At 51.6% G+C, this 23,518-nt stretch overlaps 2 protein-coding genes across 4 annotated transcripts in view; one reads left to right on the forward strand and one right to left on the reverse strand.

The window, feature by feature from the left end:
• The window catches only part of BMP8B (bone morphogenetic protein 8b), a 32,410-nt gene extending 21,599 nt beyond the window's left edge, over positions 1-10,811 (forward strand). The window contains exons 4-7 of the mRNA XM_059044138.2: positions 3,405-3,599; positions 4,383-4,462; positions 5,018-5,128; positions 7,004-10,811. Coding sequence (XP_058900121.1) covers positions 3,405-3,599; positions 4,383-4,462; positions 5,018-5,128; positions 7,004-7,153 — 536 coding nt within the window. The 3' untranslated portion in view covers positions 7,154-10,811. The remainder of the gene's footprint in view (positions 1-3,404; positions 3,600-4,382; positions 4,463-5,017; positions 5,129-7,003) is intronic.
• Positions 10,812-13,564: 2,753 nt separating this feature from the next.
• The window catches only part of LOC131744688 (peptidyl-prolyl cis-trans isomerase E), a 13,501-nt gene continuing 3,547 nt past the window's right edge, over positions 13,565-23,518 (reverse strand). For all 3 annotated transcript variants that reach the window (XM_059044413.2, XM_059044433.2, XM_067010711.1), the window contains exons 4-10: positions 23,301-23,327; positions 21,808-21,889; positions 21,177-21,277; positions 18,809-18,932; positions 15,278-15,463; positions 14,095-14,237; positions 13,565-13,914 (exon numbers count right to left, since the gene is read on the reverse strand). In XM_059044413.2, the coding sequence (XP_058900396.1) occupies positions 13,846-13,914; positions 14,095-14,237; positions 15,278-15,463; positions 18,809-18,932; positions 21,177-21,277; positions 21,808-21,889; positions 23,301-23,327 (732 nt within the window). In that variant the 3' untranslated portion in view covers positions 13,565-13,845. The remainder of the gene's footprint in view (positions 13,915-14,094; positions 14,238-15,277; positions 15,464-18,808; positions 18,933-21,176; positions 21,278-21,807; positions 21,890-23,300; positions 23,328-23,518) is intronic.

Consider the following 23,518-nt stretch of genomic DNA (forward strand, 5'->3'; position numbering starts at 1 on the left):
GTACTTCATCCTGAATCCACAGTCTCACAAACCAAACAGAAAACAATGTTTTTGTTTGCGTGCGTGCATGTGTGGGGTTCAAACCCGGGCCTGCCATGGAGGCTGCGCTTTCTCAATGCGGCTCTAGGGCTGCACAAAATGGATGGGAGCCCGTGGGTAAGAACAGAAGGCTCCAGCTGGTCAAGGAAGGCCTTTCAGAGAGGTCTCCCTGAGACCTCACCCTGATGGGAGGCCCGGATCCTGGAGTGGAGAGACAGTGCACTTGAGGGGACAGACACAGTGTGTCAGGGGACCGTGCCAAGGTGGGCAGTGGATGGACATCATTGAGTGGACTGTGCAGCACCTTCTGGGGCTTCTGGGGAGGAGGACTGATCTGCCCTGCATGGTGGGAGAAGTCCTCCAGCAACAGCCTGGGACAGGCAGAGGTTCTAGAAGCAGATGAGTTACAGGGCTGTTAAACAGTAGAAAGAAGGAAAAGCACTGAGTTCCTAGTTCTCATGCGGTGAGGAAATACCCTGTGGGACAAAAGCACACCTGGTCACAGCTGGATCCCCTCCAAGGGTTTCAGCCAGGCGTCCTGATTGTCCTTCAACATGGCACTAGGGTCACATCCATGACCGCAGGCTGAGGTGGGACGGGGCTGCAGGGAAGGCGCAGGTGGCACCCAGAGCAGAAAGAGGCCGTGGGGAGAGATGGGAGCTATCTTGGCCTGGCCCAGGGGGAGGGGGCGTGAATCCCCAGGGATGGGATAGGTCAGGGGAGCTGCCAAGACATCTGGGCCCTGATGGCGTAGACTCAGAAATGGGGGGAGGCTGTAGGTGTCAGGGGCCTTCCTGGCCCAGAGGAGCAGCACCTTCCTCTGGACCTGCGTGCAGGGGCAGGCCACAGTGTGGCCCCCATCTCAAGGTGTGGCCATACATCCCATGTCTCTCACAAAGGGGACAGCATGTCTGCCAGCACCCTCACAGTTCAGGTCTAGAGGCAGGGGCCCTGGGCCTCAAAGGTTCCTGAAGTTCCTGCCTCTGCTTTCTGGAAAGGGTCCTGCCAGAGCCAGGCAGCCCGGGGGCCACCACCTGGAAGCCGGGGCCTGCCCTGTGACCCAATCTCTCTGCGCCCAGGAGACCCCAATACGATCCTTGACCAGACAGCTGAACAAAAAAAAGGCTACAGTGAACACAGCCTCGGGAGCACCGAAGGTCTCCCTGGCCTCTCAGTGGACAGGGCTCTCCAGGGACTCACAGGACAGGGCGGCCGCACACACAGGCCTGGAGGGCTGCCGGGCCAAGGCCGCCCCACGTGTCCGCCAGGTGTGGAGCTCCGCTCCAGTGCCGCGTGGACGACAGCCCCCCGCCTGCCCCCGTCGCTCCCTGGCCTCCTCCTGGTGCCCTCACGGGCCTTTCCCTCTGTGGCAGGGCTGCTGTGTGTCTTGTGGCTCTGCATCCTCACGGGCCTGCTGTTCTTCCTGGTGACCCTAACCCGCCATGACCCAAACTCCCCGAACGGCTTCTCCCTGGGCCCCTTCCAGTGTCAGCTCCTGTCTCAGCAGGGTCATCCCTGAGGGGCGCCTCTGATGGGCCCAGTGCACGTTTGTGGCCGGTCATGTCGTAGGTCAAAGTTTGTCTCTGGTCGATTAGTTGTTTAGTCAACTCTGGCCCATGGACTCAGGGCTAAAGCACAGCTGTGTAAGGGCCGGCGATGTCCTTGACCTGTAATGTGCAGTGGAGGATCATGAGACCCATTAATAGAACACACACATTTATGTATGTGCACATATGTACACTAGCTATGTAAATGCACACGTGTGTGTACACATACATATATGTGCATGTGTGTATATTCCTGTGCATCACTGAGGTGAAATGTACATGGAAGTGGGATGCTCGGCCCTGTGTTTTAAGAAACATTGACAGTGAGCTTGTAGTCATCCCCTGTTGTTTAGTCTGAGAAAATGCCACAGGGAAAGGAAATGAAGAGGTTGTATCACATTGTCATCTTTATGATAAAAGCCAGGAAATAACTTAAATGTCTAAAGATGAACTAATATCTAAATATTCAGATGTATCTACTCAAAAGAATTTTATACACTTGAAATGTTCATAGTTGAGACTTAACCGAGAAAATGTTTACGTGGAAAAATACAGACTTCTTTTTTTTTTTTTTGGTGTACGCTGGCCTCTCACTGTTGTGGCCTCTCCCGTTACGGAGCACAGGCTCCGGCCGCGCAGGCTCAGCGGCCATGACTCACGAGCCCAGCTTCTCCACGGCACGTGGGATCTTCCCGGACCAGGGCACGAACCCGTGTCCCCTGAATCGGCAGGCGGACTCTCAACCACTGCGCCACCAGGGAAGTCCCAGACTTCTTTCTTACGCTCACAATTTAAATTAACATATGAAAATATCCCAGAAAAATTAAAATGATGCGTTGTAGCAGGGGAGAGGTTTTATGGGTGATGTTTTTTCTAAGTTTCTTTACAGTTGTTATATATCACTTTGACAATTAAAAAACAAGAGGTCATTGGAAATGCAAAGAGGAACAGGAAGATAGTTTTATTGGCGGAGGTGACTTTTCCAGGGATAACCAGTGTGTTTTTCCGGCATCCTCAGGCTTTAAGCAGCTGTGGGTAAAATCCCAGTTTTACAAGCATCACTGCTCCTAGGCTGAGGCCCCAGTCATGTCTCTGCCCACAGCCTTTTCTCTCTTTCTTCCTTTTCAAACCACAAACCCGCTGGTGAAGAACTTAAATGGATAAGAAGGGCCCTGGAATTAGATGCACGTATTTGAACGTGGACTTGGGATAAATGTCTCTGCCCGCGGAGCCTGGGGTCTCACTTGGGGGCATCGGGCCGGTGAGTGGCCTGCTCTTGGGCGGTGCTCAGCAGAGCAGGCACTGAGTCCTGGCAGCCGCTCCCGACAGCCGGGTGTTGTCAATCCTCCACTGATCCCCAGAAAGGAGGGGGTGGAAGGTAGAACTCGGGCCTCGGAGCCCGAGATGGATGGGAACCCTGGTTCTGAGAGTCGCCGGTAGTGGTGCTCTGAGCCGTCACCGAGGGGCTCTGATGTTTCTCAGTGAAATGATGGGTCTGGCGTCACCATGAAGACGGGTTGAGATCATCACGTGAACTGACTGAAAGCTCTAAAGCGCTGTCACAACTGGCGGTGCCCTGGACCATCACTAATCGCGAGCCTGTGCTCCCGAGGACCCTCCCCCTCTCCTGCAGACCTGCCCGCTGGGGGCTGGGGCTGGACTTGGGACTCGGGTCTTCAGAGGAGGAAACCGAGGCCCAGTGGGTCCCCTGCAGCCTCAGGCTCCGTGCTCCAGGCCCGCCCTCAGAGAGGTCCTTGCTGTGTCCCCGTGCAGGGCCCCACCCTCGAGTGACTGCCGTCTCTGCTCTCTCCCTCTCAGGGCGCAGCGTGGATCCTGGCCTGGCCGGTCTGCTGGGGCAACAGGCACCGCGCTCCAAACAGCCTTTCGTGGTCACCTTTTTCAGGGCGAGCCCCGGCCCCATCCGAGCCCCTCGGGCGCTGAGGCCCCTGAAGAGGAGGCTGCCGAAAAGAACCAACGAGCTGCCGCCCCCAAACAAACTGCCGGGGATCTTCGGTGAGGTTGGGGACCAGGTGGTGGGGACAGAACCCTCCTGGCCTCAGTGGGGTCAGGCTGATGGTCAGTCCCCCAGCCACCTTTCCTGACACCGCTTTGCCCCTGCACCCGGGGGACCAGCCACTGCTCCGTCTCCAGGGCTCTGAGCATCTGCCCTCGCCGCCCCTGCTGCCCTGAAGCCCCTTCCTGTCTTCCCTGGCTCACCAGGCCCCCCCCACCCCGTCAAAATCAGGTGCCCCTGGTGGCCCTCGGTGCTGCCCTGGGTGCCCTGCAGGATCCAAGCGTTTGTGTGAAGGGGTTCCCACCAGACCAAGCCCCTCGGGATCAGAGACCCCTGGTGCCCTCCTTTCCTTCACGGGGAGCCAGGCTTTGCTTGGCCTCAGTGGGAGCCACTTGTCCTGCGGAATGGGCGTGGCTGGAGAGGCAGATGAGGTCAGGGGTGTCTCCGGAGGAAAGGAGGAGGGGCTGCTGGACGGCAGAGGATCCCCGGGCTGTTTAGTGGACCATCGGGAGTCACAGGCTGAAAGTCAGGGGAGGCTGGGCTGAGCGTGGGGTGGCTGTAACCACGGGGAATCATCTGGAGCCACCGAAGGTTCTTGACCTGGGTCACGGCGCCAGCAGAGCTGCAGAGATGGGCTTTACGAGACCAAATGGGTTAGTTTCCCGTCATTCATTTACTCAACAAATGAGCCCATCAGGGCGTCCCCCGCCCCGGGAGCTCCCCGTGCTGGGTGCACAGAGCAGGAACCCCAGCAAAGACCTTGCCCCTCCTGTCCCCCGCAGACGACGTCCACGGCTCCCACGGCCGACAGGTGTGCCGTCGGCATGAGCTCTATGTCAGCTTCCAGGACCTTGGCTGGCTGGTAATTCCTGACTCTCCTTCTTTCCTAAATGACAGTCCCCACCTTGAAGATGGCAAGTGTATGTCCAAGAGGAGGTAGAATCATGGGGGATTTGGATTTTCTTGTTGTTTTCCTCTGTGTTTTTCCAAGTTCTCTAAAGGGAGAATGTGTTGCTTTTGTAGTGAAAAGTGCTTTTTTGTGAAAACCGTGAAAATGGAGACTGTCTGAATCCTTAGCCATAAGATGTCAGAGCTGCAGCAGGAAAAGTGAGGCCAGGGTGGGCAGTGCCTCTGGCCTTTGCTGTGACTGGGGGTGGGCTGGGGAGGATGAAGCTGAGCGTTGACGGCGGTTGAAGGGGATGGAGATCGTGCCCAGCCCCGTCTGCTGAGGGTCTTCCGGTGGATGTCAGGCCTCTGGGGGAAACTGCCCTGGGAGGGGCCCGAGGTTGGGTTGATGGGCCCTGAGGCTGAGGGAGGGTAAGGGGCAGCCCTGAGCTGTGCTGTGACAGGTGCTGGACTGGGGGGCTCGGGAGGGACGCACGGATGGGACTCACCTTCTCCCATTACCTGCCCCCAGGACTGGGTCATCGCCCCCCAAGGCTACTCAGCCTATTACTGTGAAGGGGAGTGCTCCTTCCCCCTGGACTCCTGCATGAACGCCACCAACCACGCCATCCTGCAGTCCCTGGTCAGTACCGTGTCCCTCTGCCTGGACGCCCAGGGGAGGGGTTTGCGGAGGAGAGGGGTGCGTGCAGGCAGCAGGCGATGGCAGCGCTGCTGTGTCAGGGAGCTTTCTCTACAGGGAAACCTTTCTGCGTGCACATGTAGTGAAATCCCACAGCCGAGCAGAAACTGGTCCCCGTGTGGGCCACCCCCAACCCGCGCACCTGAACACACGCGCACTAGACTCTCGCTGATCGGTGTGCACACGTACACACGTGCACGTGGGGGACTTGCACATCCATGCGGTGGGTACGAGACTTATAAAGGCCCACCTGCTGGTGGTCAGAGGCACAGCCCTTGCATGATAGGCGGGCACCCCACACGGCTACTTGTGCCCTCGGAACACACACGTGCACCATGTTCACTGGTGCATTTGGCCTCCTGTGTGTCACACACGCCCTCAGGTTAGGGTTGGGTGATGCACGTGTGGGTTCTGCCCCCTCTTCCTGTGCAGGAGTCACCAGGTACCCCGTGCCTTTCTGGTTTCCCATCCCGTTCCTTTCCCGTTGGCTCTTTTTTCTGGGTCCCTCTCGGCTCTTTGTGTCTCTACAGGCTTTTGATGCCCTGCTGTCTGGGTTAACTTTAAATGCTGAAAAAGTTTCTAATAGGAACACTATTGCTGCTGCTTACTGCTAAGTGTTTTGAATGTATTTTTGTGCTGAGGCTTCCTTCTAGAACATTGACCTGGACACTCTAGTTACAAGTTGTTCAAGGTGATGCCCTAGAAGCAAATGAGTTAAGAAGGCAGCGTGGACCCCAGGATAATGCCTCCTTTCCCAATGGTCACATGGGATTTGCTGGACCCCAGGGGAGGTGCCTTCCTTGAAGAAGGTCAGGGGTGATGGAGCCTGTCCTGGCAGCAGGCTGCTCAGAGCTGGGGCTTCTGGGATAAGGCTGGGCTCTGGGGACCGGGGGCCAGGCTGCCGGACAGGGCCCCCCATGAGACGGCTTCACCCAGGTCCTGCTCAGCGGCCTCCGTGAGGCCTGGGAGGTCCCGGTGCATGGAAGCAGGTTCCCTTTTCTCTGCAGCCCCTGACAGGCTGGGGGGCTGCCTTCCAGGCCCTTCCATGTGGCGCCCTGATGAACAGTCTGGGGTGAACGACAGCTCATCCTGTCAAGTCTCCAGATAAATATTTTTGTAGAGGCTGCAAGAGCTCACTCAGTCGGGCTGTCTTTAGGGGTACAGCTGTTGGGAGGAGGTAGCGGGACTCACGTGCCAGGCCGCAGTCGTGCCGCGGCCTCGGCCTCAGCCATGGAACTGGGCAGGTGACTCGGCCCCTGTGCCCTCAGTGGTCCTCTGCCCAGAACACTCCCTGCCTAGAAATTGTCAGGAGGGGTGGAGGTGCTTTGAGAAACAACAGTGTCGGACACCCCAAGGGTGAGCCTAGAAGTCTGGCCGCTAGCAGGTGTAACACGGACCTTCACCGGCTCCCAGTCTGGAGGGGGAGACGGACCAGAAACAGCTCATGCGGACAAGACACGATCAGGGACGTTGCAGAAGCGCAGGGAGGAGAGAGGAGCAGAGGGGACCCCGGGGGCGGCGCTGCAGGGGCGCAGGCAGGACCTGGCACACGTGCCAGGGACCAGCAGGATCTGGGTCGTCCTGTCTGAGGGGAGGAGCTGAGACGGGAGCCACAGGTGCCCAGGCTGGGCCTGAGGGCATTGGCGGGGTGGCCAAGGGGGCGGGGCCGGGGCAGAGTTCGCGCCAGCACCTGCCGGGCTGCGGGGCGAGATGGCGCCGGGAAGGGGCCAGCGGCTGGAGCCCGGACGGCAGGAGCTGGGGGCTGGGACGGGGTACCTGCGGTTCTCACGCCTCTGCCTGCCGCCCCCTCCCCGCCAGGTGCACCTGATGAAGCCTGACGCTGTCCCCAAGGCGTGCTGCGCGCCCACCAAGCTGAGCGCCACCTCCGTGCTCTACTACGACAGCAGCAACAACGTCATCCTGCGCAAGCACCGCAACATGGTGGTCCGCGCCTGCGGCTGCCACTGAGGCCCCGCCCCGCCTGCTGCACCGCCCCTACCGGGTCAGGTCAGCCCTCCGCAGGGGTCACCCCCCAACGCCCTCACAGCTCAGGCAGGGCGGCAGCGAGGGCGATCCCCCGCCGCCCACATCCTGCCAGGGGGCTGGTCCTCCCTAGGCCCCTCTGCCCCGCCCCCGCCCGGCGCCTGAGGCGGTGGTGGAACTCTGGCCTGGTGGTCTGAGTCCGCAGCAGGGTCCTACCCCAGCCCCCTCCCCAGAGGCACGGGCTGACCGTTCTTTGGGGTCGGCAGAGAGTCCTGTCTGAGGACCTGCCCTTGTCCACTGCTGGCCCAGCTGTGGGCGGATGTGGGACGAACTCAGAGGCACCTGCAGCCCAGGATGGCCACCTCAGGCCCTTCACCGTCCACGACAGGTCCTGGTCCATCTCCAGATGCCTGCCCTTCCCAGGTGCAAAACTGGGCATTTCTGGGCACTTCTGTTAGAGTGTGGAGTTGCCCTCGGTGGGCTATATTTGTGGATCTGAATGACCAAACCGCTGGTCACAAAGAGGCATGTGGATCACCTCCAGAAAGAGCTAAATGAACAGCATGATTTAGGGCCAAGGCCTATGGCATTCATCTTCCCTGTCTTCCTCCCTTGACCCGCCTCTGCTGTCTGGGGAAGACGTGCAGTGCACGGACACTTTAGGGAAACAAAAAATCCTGGGGGCATTATTGACCCCATCTGTCTGTCACCATGTTGAACCATCAGGAGTTCAGCTCTGCGGAAAAGTTATCTTTTTGCTGAGCCAAGTATGGTGGATACATCGGCTGGCCCGGGATGACAATGCCCAGCACGGATGACATAGTTTCCCTTAACCTTCTGCACGGCAGTCATCAATAATCAACCTTGATATTTTTTCTTTCAAATCTGGATAGAATTTCAAAATGACCAGCACAGAACTCCAGGTGGCCACCACCAACAGGTTAGAGTTGGCATGTGCAGTGAAAACTATCTGCCATCTCCTGCCCTCAGTGCTCTGGGACACGGGGCAGCCTGGGGCCGGGCGTGGAGCGAGGGCAAGGCTTGTTAGCACCTGCCCGTGTCCAGAAGCTGTCAGAAACAGACTGGTCACCCAAGTCTGCGTCACCCGGTGTGCCCAGGAGCCCTGTCCTGTTTCTTGGGGCCTGTGAGCCAGAGAAAAGGCCCTGGTCCCAGGGGAGTGACAGGCGGCAATTAAGCTGAGCTGGGTGGGGAGGTTCCCGGAAACCACTGGTCTCCTTGGAGCGGCCACCGGCAGTTGGAGTGTTTATTTGATTTCTGACTTGGTAAGCCTGTAATTTACCTGGTGGAGAAGACTGCGTCCAGCTGCCCAAACCCTGAAATACTGTGTCATTAAAAGCAGAGCCTGGGCCCGCCCCAACCCACGGGCACAGCCTGGGACGTGCAGCCCTGGAATTCACTCTGCGCCCTAAGGAGGGGCTCTGGGAGCGCAGGTCTGGCATCAGGGGTGGCGGCTGGGGCCTTGCTGCAGGACAGCAGCCCCTCCGCCTGGACCTGGGAGACAGTGCACAGGAAGAGACCCTCCCCATGGAAACAGGAGACTGGAAAGTGGTGAGCTCCCCATCAGTGTAGGGATCTAAGCTCTGGCCTACATGTTAGGGGACATGACTTGGTGGCTTCCTCCTCTGGGCCTATTTCCCATCTGTAACATGAAGCATGGACTTTTTGATCTGAAAAGGGCCTTCAGCCAGGAAATCTGTCTGCCAACCCTGTCTCACAGTGAGCCCAGAGGCAGCTTGGTAACCCTGAACACGGAGCTCAGGTGGCCATCACGAATCAGAGCTGGCACGTAACATGGAACCTGTTTGTTATTCTAGTACTTACCTAACAGTTCTCTCTTCCCAACATGGAGGATTGTCTCTTAGGTAAATATAAATCTTAAATTAGCAGATTATTTTGAGAACTAACTTTTTTCATTTGAAAATTTTTACTTGTAATTTTCTGAATTTCAATTTTTTTTATTGCAGAAGTGGAAAAATCAAAACATGTTAGCTCACCAGCTACAAATTACTGAAAAAAATGGTAGTCTTAATGGTAGTTTCATCAATGACTACCATTAAAATGGAAGAATTGACAACTAATTTTTTATTTTATTTTTTATTTTTATTTTTATTTATTTTTTTTGCGGTACGCGGGCCTCTCACTGTTGTGGCCTCTCCCGTTGCGGAGCACAGGCTCCGGACGCGCAGGCTCAGCGGCCATGGCTCACGGGCCCAGCCGCTCTGCGGCATGTGGGAGCCTCCTGGACCGCGGCACGAACCCGTGTCCCCTGCATCGGCAGGCGGACTCTCAACCACTGCGCCACCAGGGAAGCCCATATTTTTTATTTTTTTTTGACAATTTTTTAATTTGGTATTTTTAAGCCCAGCCAATGATTAGCTTGGTGGGATACACCAGGAATGTCTGTCATATTATCCAAAGGTTGGTAGATGTGGAGTACACCTCACCTACCAATCAAGCTGTGCACAGCAGGAGTGGAGTTACAATCCTTTTTCAAGCAGAACAACTGAAAAACAGCAAGTTATTGCTTATGTACCTGGCCGTCAGACTTCCAGCAACTTTTGCCATCCAGTTACCAAATGAAATCAAATAGGAAAAGCCCTGAGGAGTGGAACAGTTGTGAATGGACACAAAGCCCATGCATGTTATCCCGAGAGTTATCTGTTTGCTTAGCCAAGCATTGCAAGCTGCAGTACTGTTGCTCAGGGCCTGGCTTGTTTACCTGGCCAGACTAAAATAAGGGTGGTCAATTCAGACCCACTGACAGCAGTAAGAAATCAGACAGTTGACAGGCAGGGAGGACATGTAGGAAAAAAGGCTAAGGTGAAATGCACAACAGTTTTGGTGTTTGCAGTGCAATCCCGGCCTCAAGACCAAGTCATCATAATGTGAGGTTCACTGTCTTCAAACTAAGGGTAGTAACATGTTCTGGAAAAATCCCTAAGAAATAGGAAAAGAGGCAGCACAGCAAGAGTACAGATTTTTGGAGCCAAATGGATTTGAATCCTGGTTCTTCTTCCTCTGTAGAGCAGGATACTGGCTTTCCTTCCAAGCTATTTAAAAAGATCATATATGGACACAAACATTTAGGAAAACATCTGGCACATAAATGCTTAACAACTGGTACCTGTTGGTATCATTACAAATGAATTTGCTAGTTTTGAGCTCCTTCCATGCTTGTCCACTAAACCTTTCCTCCTCCCAGAATGTATTCTGTGGTATTTCAGAGCTGTGCTTTTTCCCACTGAATCCTTTGAGGGCAGGACCTGTGTTCTCACCTGCTTTAAAGGCCTGGGACAAGTGCCCAGTTATGCTGGCAATGGCCAGGGCTGTGACACTGTGCTCTGTGTTCCCAGAGACAAGGGGATCCCAGTGGCCTACTGAGAGCACTCAGCACCACCAGGTGCCCTTTTGGCAGTTTAAACAGGGGTTGTCCATCCCAAGTGTTATTCCTTATGGGGAGGCCTTTTGTGAGCACTTGACCCACTTTTTAAAAAAATGTGCTTTTCATTTATTACAAAAGTAATGCAGTTTTGGAGAAAAGTTTGGAAAAAACAAAAAACAATTCAAATCACTATAATCCTCTAAGTCAGACAAACATGCTAGAAATATTTTGTTGAATTTATTTCTAGGCTTTTTTCTTAGAATACATATAAAATATAGATGTTTACATATTATAGATAGGTATTTGTACAAAATTGGGATCATACTGTATTATATAAACTGCTTTAGATGTGCTTTTCCCATTTTATTATATGGTGTAGTTTTCCCTGTTAATAAATATTTTTTGAAAATATGGCTGTCTAGTTTTCCATCACCTGGACTCCGTTAAGACTCAGTTTTCACCACTAAAAAGTAGGTCCCACAACCTCTTTCTTGTGCTGGCAGCATCTGGAGCAGACACGCTGTGAGCAAGTCCAGCAGTCACAGGACTGGTCCCGGGGCTACACCCTCGGGTCTGTTCCTCCATGCAGCCATCACAGGGCCTGCACAGATGGGGCCCGGCCATGGAGGAGCTAGTGAGGGGATGCACGAGCAAAGCCATGCCCCGTGTTCTCAGTCCTGGTGCTGGAGCAATAGAGCAATGGAAATGTGGACGGGGAGGCCAGGCAGTCCCAGGAAGGCAGCTTTGACCTTCAGCCTGCAGCAAAGGCCCCATAGCGCCCCGGGTCCTCTTCCGACAGGCCAGAGCCCTCCTAGGCAACAGAGGGTCAGTGCTGTGCTGTGACTGGTTGACCGAGGTGGCTAGGCCACTGCTCCCCAGACTCTGGGCTCCCCGTCCTGCCTGGCAGAGTAGGGCCCAGACCAACCATGGAGAGAGACCATGACTCTGTCTCCCCACAGGCCTGGGGTTGCCCTGCTGTAGACTGAGGATGGAGCTCAGGAAACACCCTAGTACTCTATTACAACTGATGGGGAGATGGCCACGCTTCCAACCCCAGCTCTGCCACATCATCCTGGGTGACCTGAACAGTCATGTCACCTGAGCCTTGACCTCTGCACAGGGTTCTGGCGTGGAAACAGTGAGTTAACACCTGTGGACACCCAGAGGGGCACTGGGAAGGCCACTGTAGCTCCAAACCCACTGAGCTTCCCAACCTGCTGGCTGGTCTCAACCTCCCTAGGCTATGAGGAGTTGGTCCTCTCGGGGGGCTGGCTGTACTAAGCTCTTCATACATATCCTTTCTTGGCTCTTATAAAAGCCCTGAAGTCACTGCCATCACCCTGCTTCGCTAAAGCCTGCCCTAACGCTGTGGGCAGTCAGGTAGACTGACCTGTGATGGCCACAGTCTGTGCTCAGAGGGGGCGCCTGGGCCTAGAGGTGGGGGGTCTCTTTTGGCAGCTCCATAAGGATCAGGGGTAACTGTGGTACATCTGAGGCCCGAGGAGACACAAAGCTGGTCAGCTGCAGCAAAGGGGGCTCAGCTGAGGGCCAGGAGTCCATTCGGCACATGGGAGCCAGAGGTAGAGCCAGAGTGCCATCATCCCTCAGCAGGAGCTCTCCTGGGGTCACCAGGCCAGGGGACAACAGGCCTCACTCCTGCCTCGTCCAGATTTCTACTCAACATGTAAAAGCCCAGCCGGGTAGACTCTGAATGGTCTGAGTAACCCCACCCCACAGGGAGGTATCTAGTGGCTACAGGGCTCAGTCTCTGCTCAGTGCCTTCAGCAGGTCAGGATTTCTTTAAAGCCACTTGGCTGACCAGTCCATGGAGGGGGAGCAGAGAGAAGCCAGCCTGACTTGAGCTTCAGGAAGTGGCTGCACACAGGGACCAGACTGTGAGCTCAGCATGGGTGAGACCACTTGTCTCATCAGTGGTCAGCAAACTTTCTGCAAAGGTTCAGATAGTAAATATTTTAGGCTCTGGGATGCGGTTGGTTAATTTTGTGTCTATAGCTAAGCTACGGTATCAACTTTTTAGCCAAACACCAGTCTGGATGTTGCTGTGAAGGTACTTTTTAGATGTGATCGACATTTACATCAGTAGACTTGGAGTAAAGCAGATGACCCCTCCGTAACGTGGGTGGTCCTCATCCAATGAATTGAAGGCCTTAAGACAGAAAGACTGGGATCACCTGAGGGAGGAGGAATTCTGCCTCCAGATGGCCTTTGGATTCAAGCTTCAACATCAACTATTTCCTGGGGCTCCAGCCTGCTGGCTTGCCCTGCAGCTATCAGACTTCTCAGCCCGCACGATTGCAGAGCCAATTCCGTGAAATAAATCTCTTTCTCTATGAACATATATGCACACCCTATTGGTTCTGTTTCTCTGAGAACTCTAATACAGGGACAATACAGTATCTGTGACCAATTACTCAACTCTGTCACTGTAGTGAGCAAGCAGCCACAGACAATATGTAAACAAATGGGTGTGGCTGTGTTCCAATAAAACTTTATTCACAAAAACAGGTAGTGGGCTGGATTAGACCCAATGGGTTTGCTGACCTCTTGTCTCCTGACAAACAGGTACAGTACCTGGCACGGAGAAGGCATTTTGAGTAAGAAAATATCATTTAAAAAACCTGTCAAATGAAAGTGAGCAAATAAGCAAATGAATCACGGAGACTGGGCAGTACCCCCACTGGCTACGAGACTGGCATCATGACTGGGGAGTGGAGGCACTGCAGACAGGAACCTTCCCACTGTCTTTTTTTTTTTCTTCCCTCTGTCTTTGATTCCCATGGTCTTGACAATGGTCTGACAAGGGTATCTGGCTTGAAGATATATCACCCGACATCTCAGGGGACTGCCCGAGGGAAGAAAGAAAAGCTGTGAGGAAGACGCTATTTCCTATTCCTTCACCAACCTGTCTCGGGGGACAGTTTAGCTTTGGATGCAACCTCTGACAACTCCCAGGAACTAGCTGGAGGCAGCAGTACAAAAACTAGAATTTATTTTACCAGAAGAAAATGTCTAGGATACACACAGGTGGGCCCAGGAGAGGCCCTGGCCTGGAAAGAGCACACACAGCCATCCACGGTGCAGAGGGCAGCACCCTGGCCCACGGCCCCACTTGGGGAACAGCCAGAGGCGGCCCAGGCCGTGCCTGCAGAGGAGCTGCCCCACGCCGCCCCCAAGGAAGGGCCAGGACACAAAGCCCTGCTTGCTGCCAACGGGACACCTTGGCTGCCGGTCCCCCGGGCTGACAGCTGCCCTCTCACATGTACTCCCCACAGTCGGAGATGATGACCTTCTGCTTGGGCTTCCCGTCCTTGCTGCCCTGGGCCTTTGCAGGCAAAACAGAAGAGGAGGAATCAGGGGAGGGAGGGAGGGTGGAGAGGAAAGGGCAGCTCAGGACACCCGTCCCACCCCCTGCCCCAGCAGCAGCAGTAGCCAGTGACCTCTCTCTCCAGGCCCCAGAGCCCCCGCTCCTGCCCTCCCACACAGCTGTGCACCGGGGGCCCACCTCAATCTGCTGCAAGACATCCAGGCCTTCCGTGATCTCCCCAAATACCACGTGCTTGCCGTCCAGCCAATCCGTCTTGTCACACGTCAGGAAGAACTGGGAGCCGTTGGTGTTTGGACCAGAGTTGGCCATGGAGAGCAGGCCTGGGGGAGAGAACGACCACGTCGGCTCCCTCCACTCTGCTCCCGGCCCTCAGGACGTCTGGTAGTAGAGGGAGGGGCGTAAGTGCTGCTGGGAGGGGGAATGGAATGAGCACCGGGAACTGACTATTGGCAAGATGGAGGCTGCCAGCATCTTTGAGAAGAGTGGTTTCAGTGGACAGCTGTCACTAGAAGTCTGTCTAGAGAGGGACAGAGAGAATGGAAGGCAAGGAGTCTATATAACTTTTTCAAGAAGTTTTGCTTACAAAGGGGACCAGAAGCATGGGTGATAGCTGAGGGGGTAAACGAGTCACAGATTTTTTTGAAAGATTGACACCGCGCGCTTTTGTGCAGATGGATTGATCTAGCAGAGCAGGGGAAATGCATTACTCAAGGCTGCAGGGGCACATCCACAGAAGCCAGGTTCCGAAGTGGGGAGAGGAGTAGGGGTCCAGGCCACAAGCAGGGGGACAGCTCAGCCCCTGTACGTGGAAGGAAGTCAGAGCGGACGTGTGTGTACAGATGCAGGAGGCCAAGCATCAGCTGAGGCAGAGGGTGACGTGGAGGCTTCAGGAATGGAGAAAGGGATGGAATTGTTACCTCTGACCAGGACTGAGTGTTAACTAGGGAGCTCTAGCTAGTACGGCTGCTGAGGGCCTCCTGCAGAGCTTCGGTCATAAATTTCAGTACAGTTCTGTGTTTTTTCTCGTTGCTTGGGGGACCAACCACTGAAAATTTTAACTGGATGAGTCTGACAGAGCGAGGCGGGTAGTGGGGCTGAGGGAAGACAAGGGCTTACACTGGCCGACCACAGAATGTAAGCTAGGCCGACAGGGAGTGCGGACATGGTGGGGAAATGGGCAGTACATGAATGGAAACAAGCTCACTCTGCTTAGCCAGGCCGAACGCCTCTCCTCTGTTCACTGGGTAGGTCTCCTCCAGACCCCCAACCTGTCAGCCAGAACCACAGCCCATCACTCTCCCCGCACAGTCATCCTGCCCCAGCCCAGCCCACCGATCACCAGCCACCGATCGGGTCCCACCTGGTCCCGTGTGTTTGAGAATAAAGTTTTCATCGTCAAACTTCTTCCCGTAGATGGACTTGCCCCCAGTGCCATTGTGGTTGGTGAAATCGCCGCCCTGGCACATGAACTGGGGGATGATGCGGTGGAAGCTGCTGCCCTTGAAGCCAAAGCCCTTCTCGTGGGTGCACAGGCAGCGGAAATTCTCTGGCGCCGAGAAAGGAAAAGGTATCCGGGTTAAAAAACAAACCAATGAAACCTCTAACTAGGCTCTGAAAAACTGCTGTATTTGTTTAATGTTCATATTTTCATTTCAAAATATGACATGCTCATTATAAACCTTTGAGATACTGACATCTTGAAGGACTAGAGGGGATTCTAGTTAAAGAAGGAGTGAACACATGCATTCTAGCTCTGTTCTACACTAAACTGGCAGTAAAGCATTTTTTAAAAAGAAAAACCAAACAGGATCTTAGGAAAAAAAACACAGGGGCAACTCTTTGTGACTCTGGATTTGGCAATGGTTTCTTAATTGTGATACCGAAAGTGTAGGTAACAAAAGAAAAACCAGGCAAATTAGACTTCATCAAAATGAAAACTTTTCTGCATCAAAAGGATACTCTCAACAAAGTAAAAAGGCAACTTGGAATGGGAGAAAATATTTGCAAATCATTCTCTTAAGCATTTAATATCCAGAATATATAATGAACTCCTACAACTCAACAACAAAAAGACAAACAACCCAGTAAATAAATAGGCAAAAGACTTGAATAGGGCTTCCCTGGTGGCGCAGTGGTTGGGAGTCTGCCTACCGATGCAGGGGACGCGGGTTCGTGCCCCGGTCCGGGAAGATCCCACATGCCACGGAGCGGCTGGGCCCGTGAGCCATGGCCGCTGAGCCTGCGCGTCCTGAGCCTGTGCTCTGCAATGGGAGAGGCCACAACAGTGAGAGGCCCGCGTATCACAAAAAAAAAAAAAAAAAAAAAAAAGACTATGGATGTTGAGATGGGGACAGTAGCCTAGATTATCCAGGTGGGCCTAATACAATCACAACCTTTCCCATCTGTAGTCAGAAAGAGAGTTAGAAGTGGATGGAAGAGGAGGCAGGAGAGAATTGAAACATGAGAGAGACTGGATCTACCACTGTTGGCTGCGATGATAGAAGAAGGGGACCACAAGCTTGTAGAAGCTGGGAACAGCCCTCAGCTGGCAGCCCACACGGAAATGGGTACCTCAGTCTACAGATGCAGGAAATTGAATTCTGCCAACAACCTCACTGTTTCTGGAAACAGATCCACCCCCTAGAGCTTCCAGTAAGGAATGCAGCAACCCAGCCATCATCTTCATTTTAGCCTGCTGAGACCTGTGTTGGACTTCTGGCCTTCATAACAGTTAAGATAATAAGTTTATGTTCTTGTAAGCTGCTAAGTCTGTGATAATTTGTTACAGCAGCAAGAGAAAACTAATACAATAGGGCCCACTGAATATCCAGCATGACGAATGGAAGGAGATCTACCCCAAAGGCACTCTATTTCAGAACACAGGACAAAGAGACCCTCCAAGCCTCTGGACCAGTGTTATCTAACAGCTATTAAGCATTTGGATAGTGTAACTGAGGAAGTGAATTTTAATTTTATTTAACTTGAATTATTTTAAACTTAAACAGTCACATGTGGCTAGTGGCTACCATACTGAACAGCTCAGCTCTAGGCAGAAAATTTTAAAAAGGTTTTGTATAAAGGACCAAGAATCAGAATATTAGACTTCTCTACAATTTTACAACCAAACCTTCAAGTGGGAAAGTAGATATTTTCACACATCAGTCTCAAAAAACTTACCCTCCAAGCTCTTTTCTCCAGAAGCTACAGAAGTATGTTTTCTACCGAAACAACAGAACAGACCAAAAAAGACAACAGAGGTTCCAACATAAGTGAAAATTGGAGATCCCATGACAATAGTTATGCAGTGGCGCCTGGAAAGCAACTGGTCCAGGCCAGAGGAGGTCAGAAGGCTCCAAGGAGGAACAGTGAAATTGACAGAATATCTGATGTATTTGAACATGATGAGAGATTTATACAAGCAGGAGAATTTCGGAGAGACTCAGGAATATATGTATAGAAGACTAAGCAAATGTGAAAACAAGAAAATTACAAATTCCAGGGAAAACAAAGTGCTCTGTATGTATGAAAGGAAGTTATCACAGTATGATGCTTACATAGTTAGAATAACCTACGACCTAAACAAAATTATGGTAACAATGTAAGGAGGATGAAGGAGCAGGGAAGGTGATTTAAAAAGCTAATTCCTGGGCTTCCCTGGTGGCGCAGTGGTTGAGAATCCGCCTGCCGATGCAGGGAACACGGGTTCGTGCCCCGGTCCGGGAAGATCCCACATGCCGCGGAGCGGCTGGGCCCGTGAGCCATGGCCGCTGAGCCTGCGCGTCCGGAGCCTGTGCTTCGCAACGGGAGAGGCCACAACAGTGAGAGGCCCGCATATCACAAAAAAAAAAAAAAAAAAAAAAAAAAGCTAATTCCTTATCTTCTGAAGTGGGAAGCCAATAGATGTCTAAAATAAAAAAAACTCAGAAAGTAGCAACATAAATCTGTTATCTACCAACATGGAGGTAATAACCAAAAGAATCAGCTAAGAGGTGAAATTGGCTGCCTCTGAGAAGCAGCAAAGGGGGGGATGGGGCAGGATGGGAGGACAGCATGCGGGCACTGCTGTTTTTCAAAACAAGCTTTGTGGAATTAACATTCTAAACTATATGTCTATATAATAAAATTTAGATTAAAAGAAGAATAAATAGAAGTCAATATTTAGCAAATAAAAATACTCAAGAAACTGTTAGTTAACAGTAGTTACTTCTGAAGAGTAAGACTAGATGTGGAGAAGAAAGACTTAGGTTTTCAATTCATTGCCTTCAATATTGTTTGAATGTATTTATGTGTGTATCCTTTTTTTTTAAACCATGAATACACATTTACTTGTATTAAAGAAAAAACTATTATTAAAAAGTAGTAAACCAGGGACTTCCCTGGTGGCACAGTGGTTAAGAATCCACCTGCCAACGCAGGGGACATGGTTTCGAGCCCTGGTCTGGGAAGATGCCACATGCTGCAGAGCAACTAAGCCCGTGAGCCACAACTACTGAGCCCACGTGCCACAACTACTGAAGCCCGCGTGCCTAGAGCCCGTGCTCTGCAACAAGAGAAGCCACCACAACGAGAAGCCCAGGCACTGCAATGAAGAGTAGCCCCTGCTCGCCACAACTAGAGAAAGCCCGCGTGCAGCAATGAAGACCCAATGCAGCCAAAAACAAATACATAAAAAATAAATTTATATTAAAAAAAGGAGTAAACCAGCACCTCTAAAGCTTCAAAAATGCCTGCTCTGATTCATCTGTTAATAGATCGCAGGATCTGAGATGCTGCAAATCAACTCAGGTCAGAAACAACATCAAGGACACAAGAACTAAGGCACTGAGAACCTTGGAAAGGCTCACTGCTCAGCTCCCAGTTTCCCGGCCATCCTGACTGGAGTCCTGCTTACCTGCTGTCATGGGAACGATGTCTGAACGCAGGAGCATCTGGATGCGGCCTGCTGGCTTGTTCCCAATCTTGATGTCCATGTACACCTGAGGGTTTGACCGGGCCTTTTTTACAGTGGGCTCTCCCTAGACGCAGAAGAAATAGCCAGGTTAGAGAGAACAGCCTGACTCCCCTACTAGGAGAGCAAGGGTTCTTCTGAAGACACCCCAGAACCCACTGCAGCGAGTGGGCTGAGCAAGTCACCGACAGGGAAGGCCTCGGGCCCTGATGGGGCTGCAGAAGGCAGAGGCCATGGCCACAGGCCCCAGCTGGACACCCAGTGACAGGAGACCTCAGCACCGTCTACTCAGAGCCCCACCCCTCAAGCATTTTATCTCATCTCACTGCCTCAGACACGTCAGCTCACTTCGCCTTCACCCTCCCCTGCAGTCACAGAACAATGCTTTGCTGGCCCAAAATACACAACTCTCAACAACTTCAAGCCCCAGTTCAAGCCCACCCGCCTTAGTCAGTTAAACGGACCCACCTCTGTAACACCACCCCCTTCCTCTATGCTTGGCCCTATATATCCACAGGCTGGCTGCAGTGGAAGCAAGGAGGGCCTAAGTGCTCCGAGTGGAGGTGGTTGGGACCTTGCTTTATACTCCAAGTAGACAAGGCTGGGCAGAGGAGATATTTATTACAGCCGTCACATTTGCTCCAAAGAGAAAACTCAAGTGTTCTTGTTTGTGCTTCAGTTTAACAAACTCGCTGAGGTATCACGCTGGGCACTGAGGATACTGTGACTATTATTTGCTGTTAACAACAGCAGTAGCATAGTTGTAACAGCAAATACTCACATAGCACTTGCCATGTACAGGGTACTTACTGTTTTGAACGTTTTAGGTAATCAGCTCGTCTAATCTTTACAACCACCTGTGAGATCAGTGCTACCATCATTCCCATTTCATAGGTGGGGAAACTGAGGTACAATGAAGTTCAGTAACTTGCCCAAGGTCACAGAGGTGCTAAGTGGTGAGGCTGGAATTCACACCTAAGCCCCTCCACCCCCCAACCAAGTTCATGTTCTTAATCACATTACCCCACCTCACGTTCCACATTTTTATTAACAAAGCCTTTATTAATACGAGGCCCCTATCCTCACAGAATTTACTGACTAGAAAGGGAAAGGCAATAAGCACTTGCGTAGCCTTTACAAAAGCAAAGACATACAGAGAAATACAAAGACCGGTTTTACCAAGAGTGTAAAGTGGGGACTGCAAGGTGTGGGCAGGGTCAAGGCCAGGAGAATCCCCCCGCGACTTTATCTCACGGGACAGGTGATGGGCAGCCACTGAAAAGTTCTCAGCAGGAGAGTCAGATGATCCATGATATGCTTTAAAAAGATCATTCTAGCTGCCTTTATGAAAGACAGGAGGAGAGTAAGACTGCAGCCAGAAGGCTAGTTAAGAAGCTATTGCAATTATCCAAATGAGATGAGAAGTTACATTGGGACGACGGAGTAATCAGGGGATGATGGATTCAAGGAAGATTTAAGAGAAAAACTTGGCAGAATATGATGTTCTGGCTCTATTTTAAAGAGGGGTCTAGAGTGACCTAGGGTTACTCCACTGACCGAGGGCCATTTATGTGCTCTGCTTTGCATCTGGATTTCTGGCTTAGGTCAATGTGGATGGATGGTGGGGTGGCAAGTTGGTGAGTTTGAGAACACAGGAAGAACAGGATTAGAGAAGGGAGGGCGAGACTTGCAGCAGAAACGTCTGAAGCTCGGGACTAGAAACAGAGGCCAGGAAAGTCAACAGCACAGGAGAAGCTGTGAAAAATCAGAGTGACTGCCACTGTTCTGGCAGAGAGGGGAGAGGGCTGCTGTGAGTCAAGACATTCAGAAGAACAACGTTTACAAGAAGGGGAGAGGCAGCCTGAGAGGCATTAGTCAGAGAGGTACGCCGAGAATCAGGAGGAAGTGCCAAGGCGGGTTCTCCGGAAGGGAGAACCTCAAACCTGTGCCCAGGCTGCCGGGAAGGTACCCCCACCCAGCCCTGCCTCCCCTGCATCAGGACAGGAAGCTCCAGTGAAGGGGGGGACTGATGAGGAGGGCTGCAGTGGTGCACTCACCACCCCTCCCCACCTCAGGCTTCCTCCTCGTCGACGGCAATCACAGACCAGAACCGAGCAGAGCTGAGAAGCTCCTCATGCAGAGCACAAGGGCGAGAGGCCTAAAGCTTCCCTCCAGTTCACTCATTAGCACCTCCACCAAAACACTAAAAGTTCATTTTTCATTCTCTCTGCTTTCGTATATATGTTTGCAAATTTCCATAAAAACCTAAAAAACGAAGTCTCCTGTGGGAAGTGCCAGCCTTCAATCTCACCTCCTGGGTTTCCACTTTGGGAGGCTCTGACCCTTCTTCCTCTTTATTTTCCTCAAGAGTCTTCCCAGAAAACTTCTTCAACCAGTCGTCATCGGACCAAACTGAAAGGAAAGAGGCAGGCAAATGAGAACAAATTCAAGCTATCAGCCAGCTGCTAAGTAGCTGCTCTGGTCAGCAAAGCAGGACATACTCTGTGGCCCTCTCGGCCAGAGGACTCCACTTTGGGAACTCCCACGGGTAAGGAAAGTTCCCACCTTTCAGGGACTGCCAGCCCTGAAGCCCGGCTCTTAGCAGGACTAAGTGAAAAAGCTATGCCCCAGGGAAAGGTGCAGCCTTTGCCAGTCCCAGCCCTTGACGGAACCTGCCAGGAGCGTTCAGAAAACGGGGACAGGTAAGAGATCAGGCTGGGTTCCTCTCATAAAGCGAACAATTACCCTGGCTTGGCTGAGAAGCTCAAACTCTTCTGATTTCCCCACAAAGGTGGCGCATGTCCTTCGCCAGTGTAAGCCATGCTCTACTCCTGTCCCCACCAGAGTAGCAGTCAGTTCCCACTTCCAAGAAAATCGGGACAGAAAGGCAACCAAGGCCAAACTGGAGGACGTGATGGGGAATCTGTATTGCTCCCGCTCACCTGGTCTGGAAGAGCCTTCCTTAATCCTCATGGGTTTTGCCAAATTGACACGAATTGTCCGTCCAAAGAGCTCAGATTCATTCTGAAAAGATTGAAAATCCAGCTGCTTAAACTCTGTTAGGTTAAGACAAAGTCAGACAGCTTTCCATTTCCTTCTGAAAAATCCGAGACAAGCTCATGACTTGTTCTCCCTTAACCCCTGAGCCCCTAGCACCCAATCTATGCACCTGCTGCAAAGCAGCCCGTAGGTTGCAGGGAATTTCCTCCCTGGAGCCATCACATACCTCCTTTCTTTCTTTTCTTTCTTTCTTTTTTTAAAAGTTGAAGCACGGTTGATTTACAATGTTTCAGGTGTACAGCAAAGTGATTCAGTTATACTTCACATATATATGTGTAATATATATATTCTTTTTCAGACTCTTTTCCATTGTAGGTTATTATAAGATATTGAATATGGTTCCTTGTGTTATATAGTAGGGCCTTGTTGTACATCTATTTTATATATAGTAGCGTGTATCTAACCTTTCTTTCAATACCACCAATGACCTGTGCTTCCAAAGGTGACTCTGGGTTCAGAGCACTCTGAAATTACAAGGATAAATGCAGTTTCCAAGTACCCGAGTTCACCTTCAAAAGTCAAGATCAGCTTTAAGTGGTGAGAAATGATCTCTCTCTCTCTCTCTGAGAGCTGAGGAATATGTTCGGTGAACGGGAACCAGAGAACAGGAATAAAGGAAAACCTTATTATCCTAAGATAACTGGTACCAGGAAAGGTCACTTAATGTGAATTCACTTAAGGCAGTGAAGAAAATTTCATGGTAAAAAGTGAAGGGAAAAAAGATTGATTGGGAATTTACTGTGATGAAACTAAAAATAATGAAAATAAATTTCTTATAGTTAAAATTCAGGTTTAATTTGATTTATGTGCTAATTTGTAGGACAAAGATGTAATGGATGCTGATTAATCTGTAGCATTTTTTCCAACAAAATACTATCAACAGTATGATATTTTTGCATTTCTTATCTGATGTGAAAATCATAAGCATCTTGAAGTGGGAATACATACTCAAGAGCTACATCATTTTCCCCAAGGAGCTCTCCAGGCTATTCCAATCATTTGCATCAGTAGCATAACCTATCTTTATCCTTGTCCAATTTCTCTTCTCAATTGTTCACTGGTCTAACACTTCATGAAATCCTGCCTCTTTTGTAAAATATGCAACTTCATTGTGCAATCAATTTGCATTGTGTTTGCAATTTCCTATCCTAGACACGGGCAGCCACTGAGACTGGTCAACAAGGATGGTTAGCATTTACATTATTATCAAATGATCAAAAGCGATCAATTCACAGTGAATATTTTCACATGATGATAATCTGTACTTCCCCATGCAACCTTGTAACTTTGGAGGTTCAGCAAACTCATGTATGAATAAGTGCCCTCTGTACCACGAAAAAGCAAATTCTGTAAGAAGGAGGATTCCTGGCCATACCATGTTGTCGATAGCTGCTGCAGCATCCTGCCAAGGAAAGACAAGGTACAAGTTTAGGCTTGCAATATATATGGAACCTAGAAAATGGTACAGATGAACCGGTTTGCAGGGCAGAAATTGAGACACAGAAGTAGAGAAAAAATGTATGGACACCAAGGGGGGAAAGCGGCGGGGGTGGTGGTGGTGGTGGGATGAACTGGGAGATTGGGATGGACCTG

Source organism: Kogia breviceps, chromosome 1 (assembly GCF_026419965.1).
Source record: "Kogia breviceps isolate mKogBre1 chromosome 1, mKogBre1 haplotype 1, whole genome shotgun sequence".
Lineage (NCBI taxonomy): Eukaryota > Metazoa > Chordata > Mammalia > Artiodactyla > Physeteridae > Kogia > Kogia breviceps.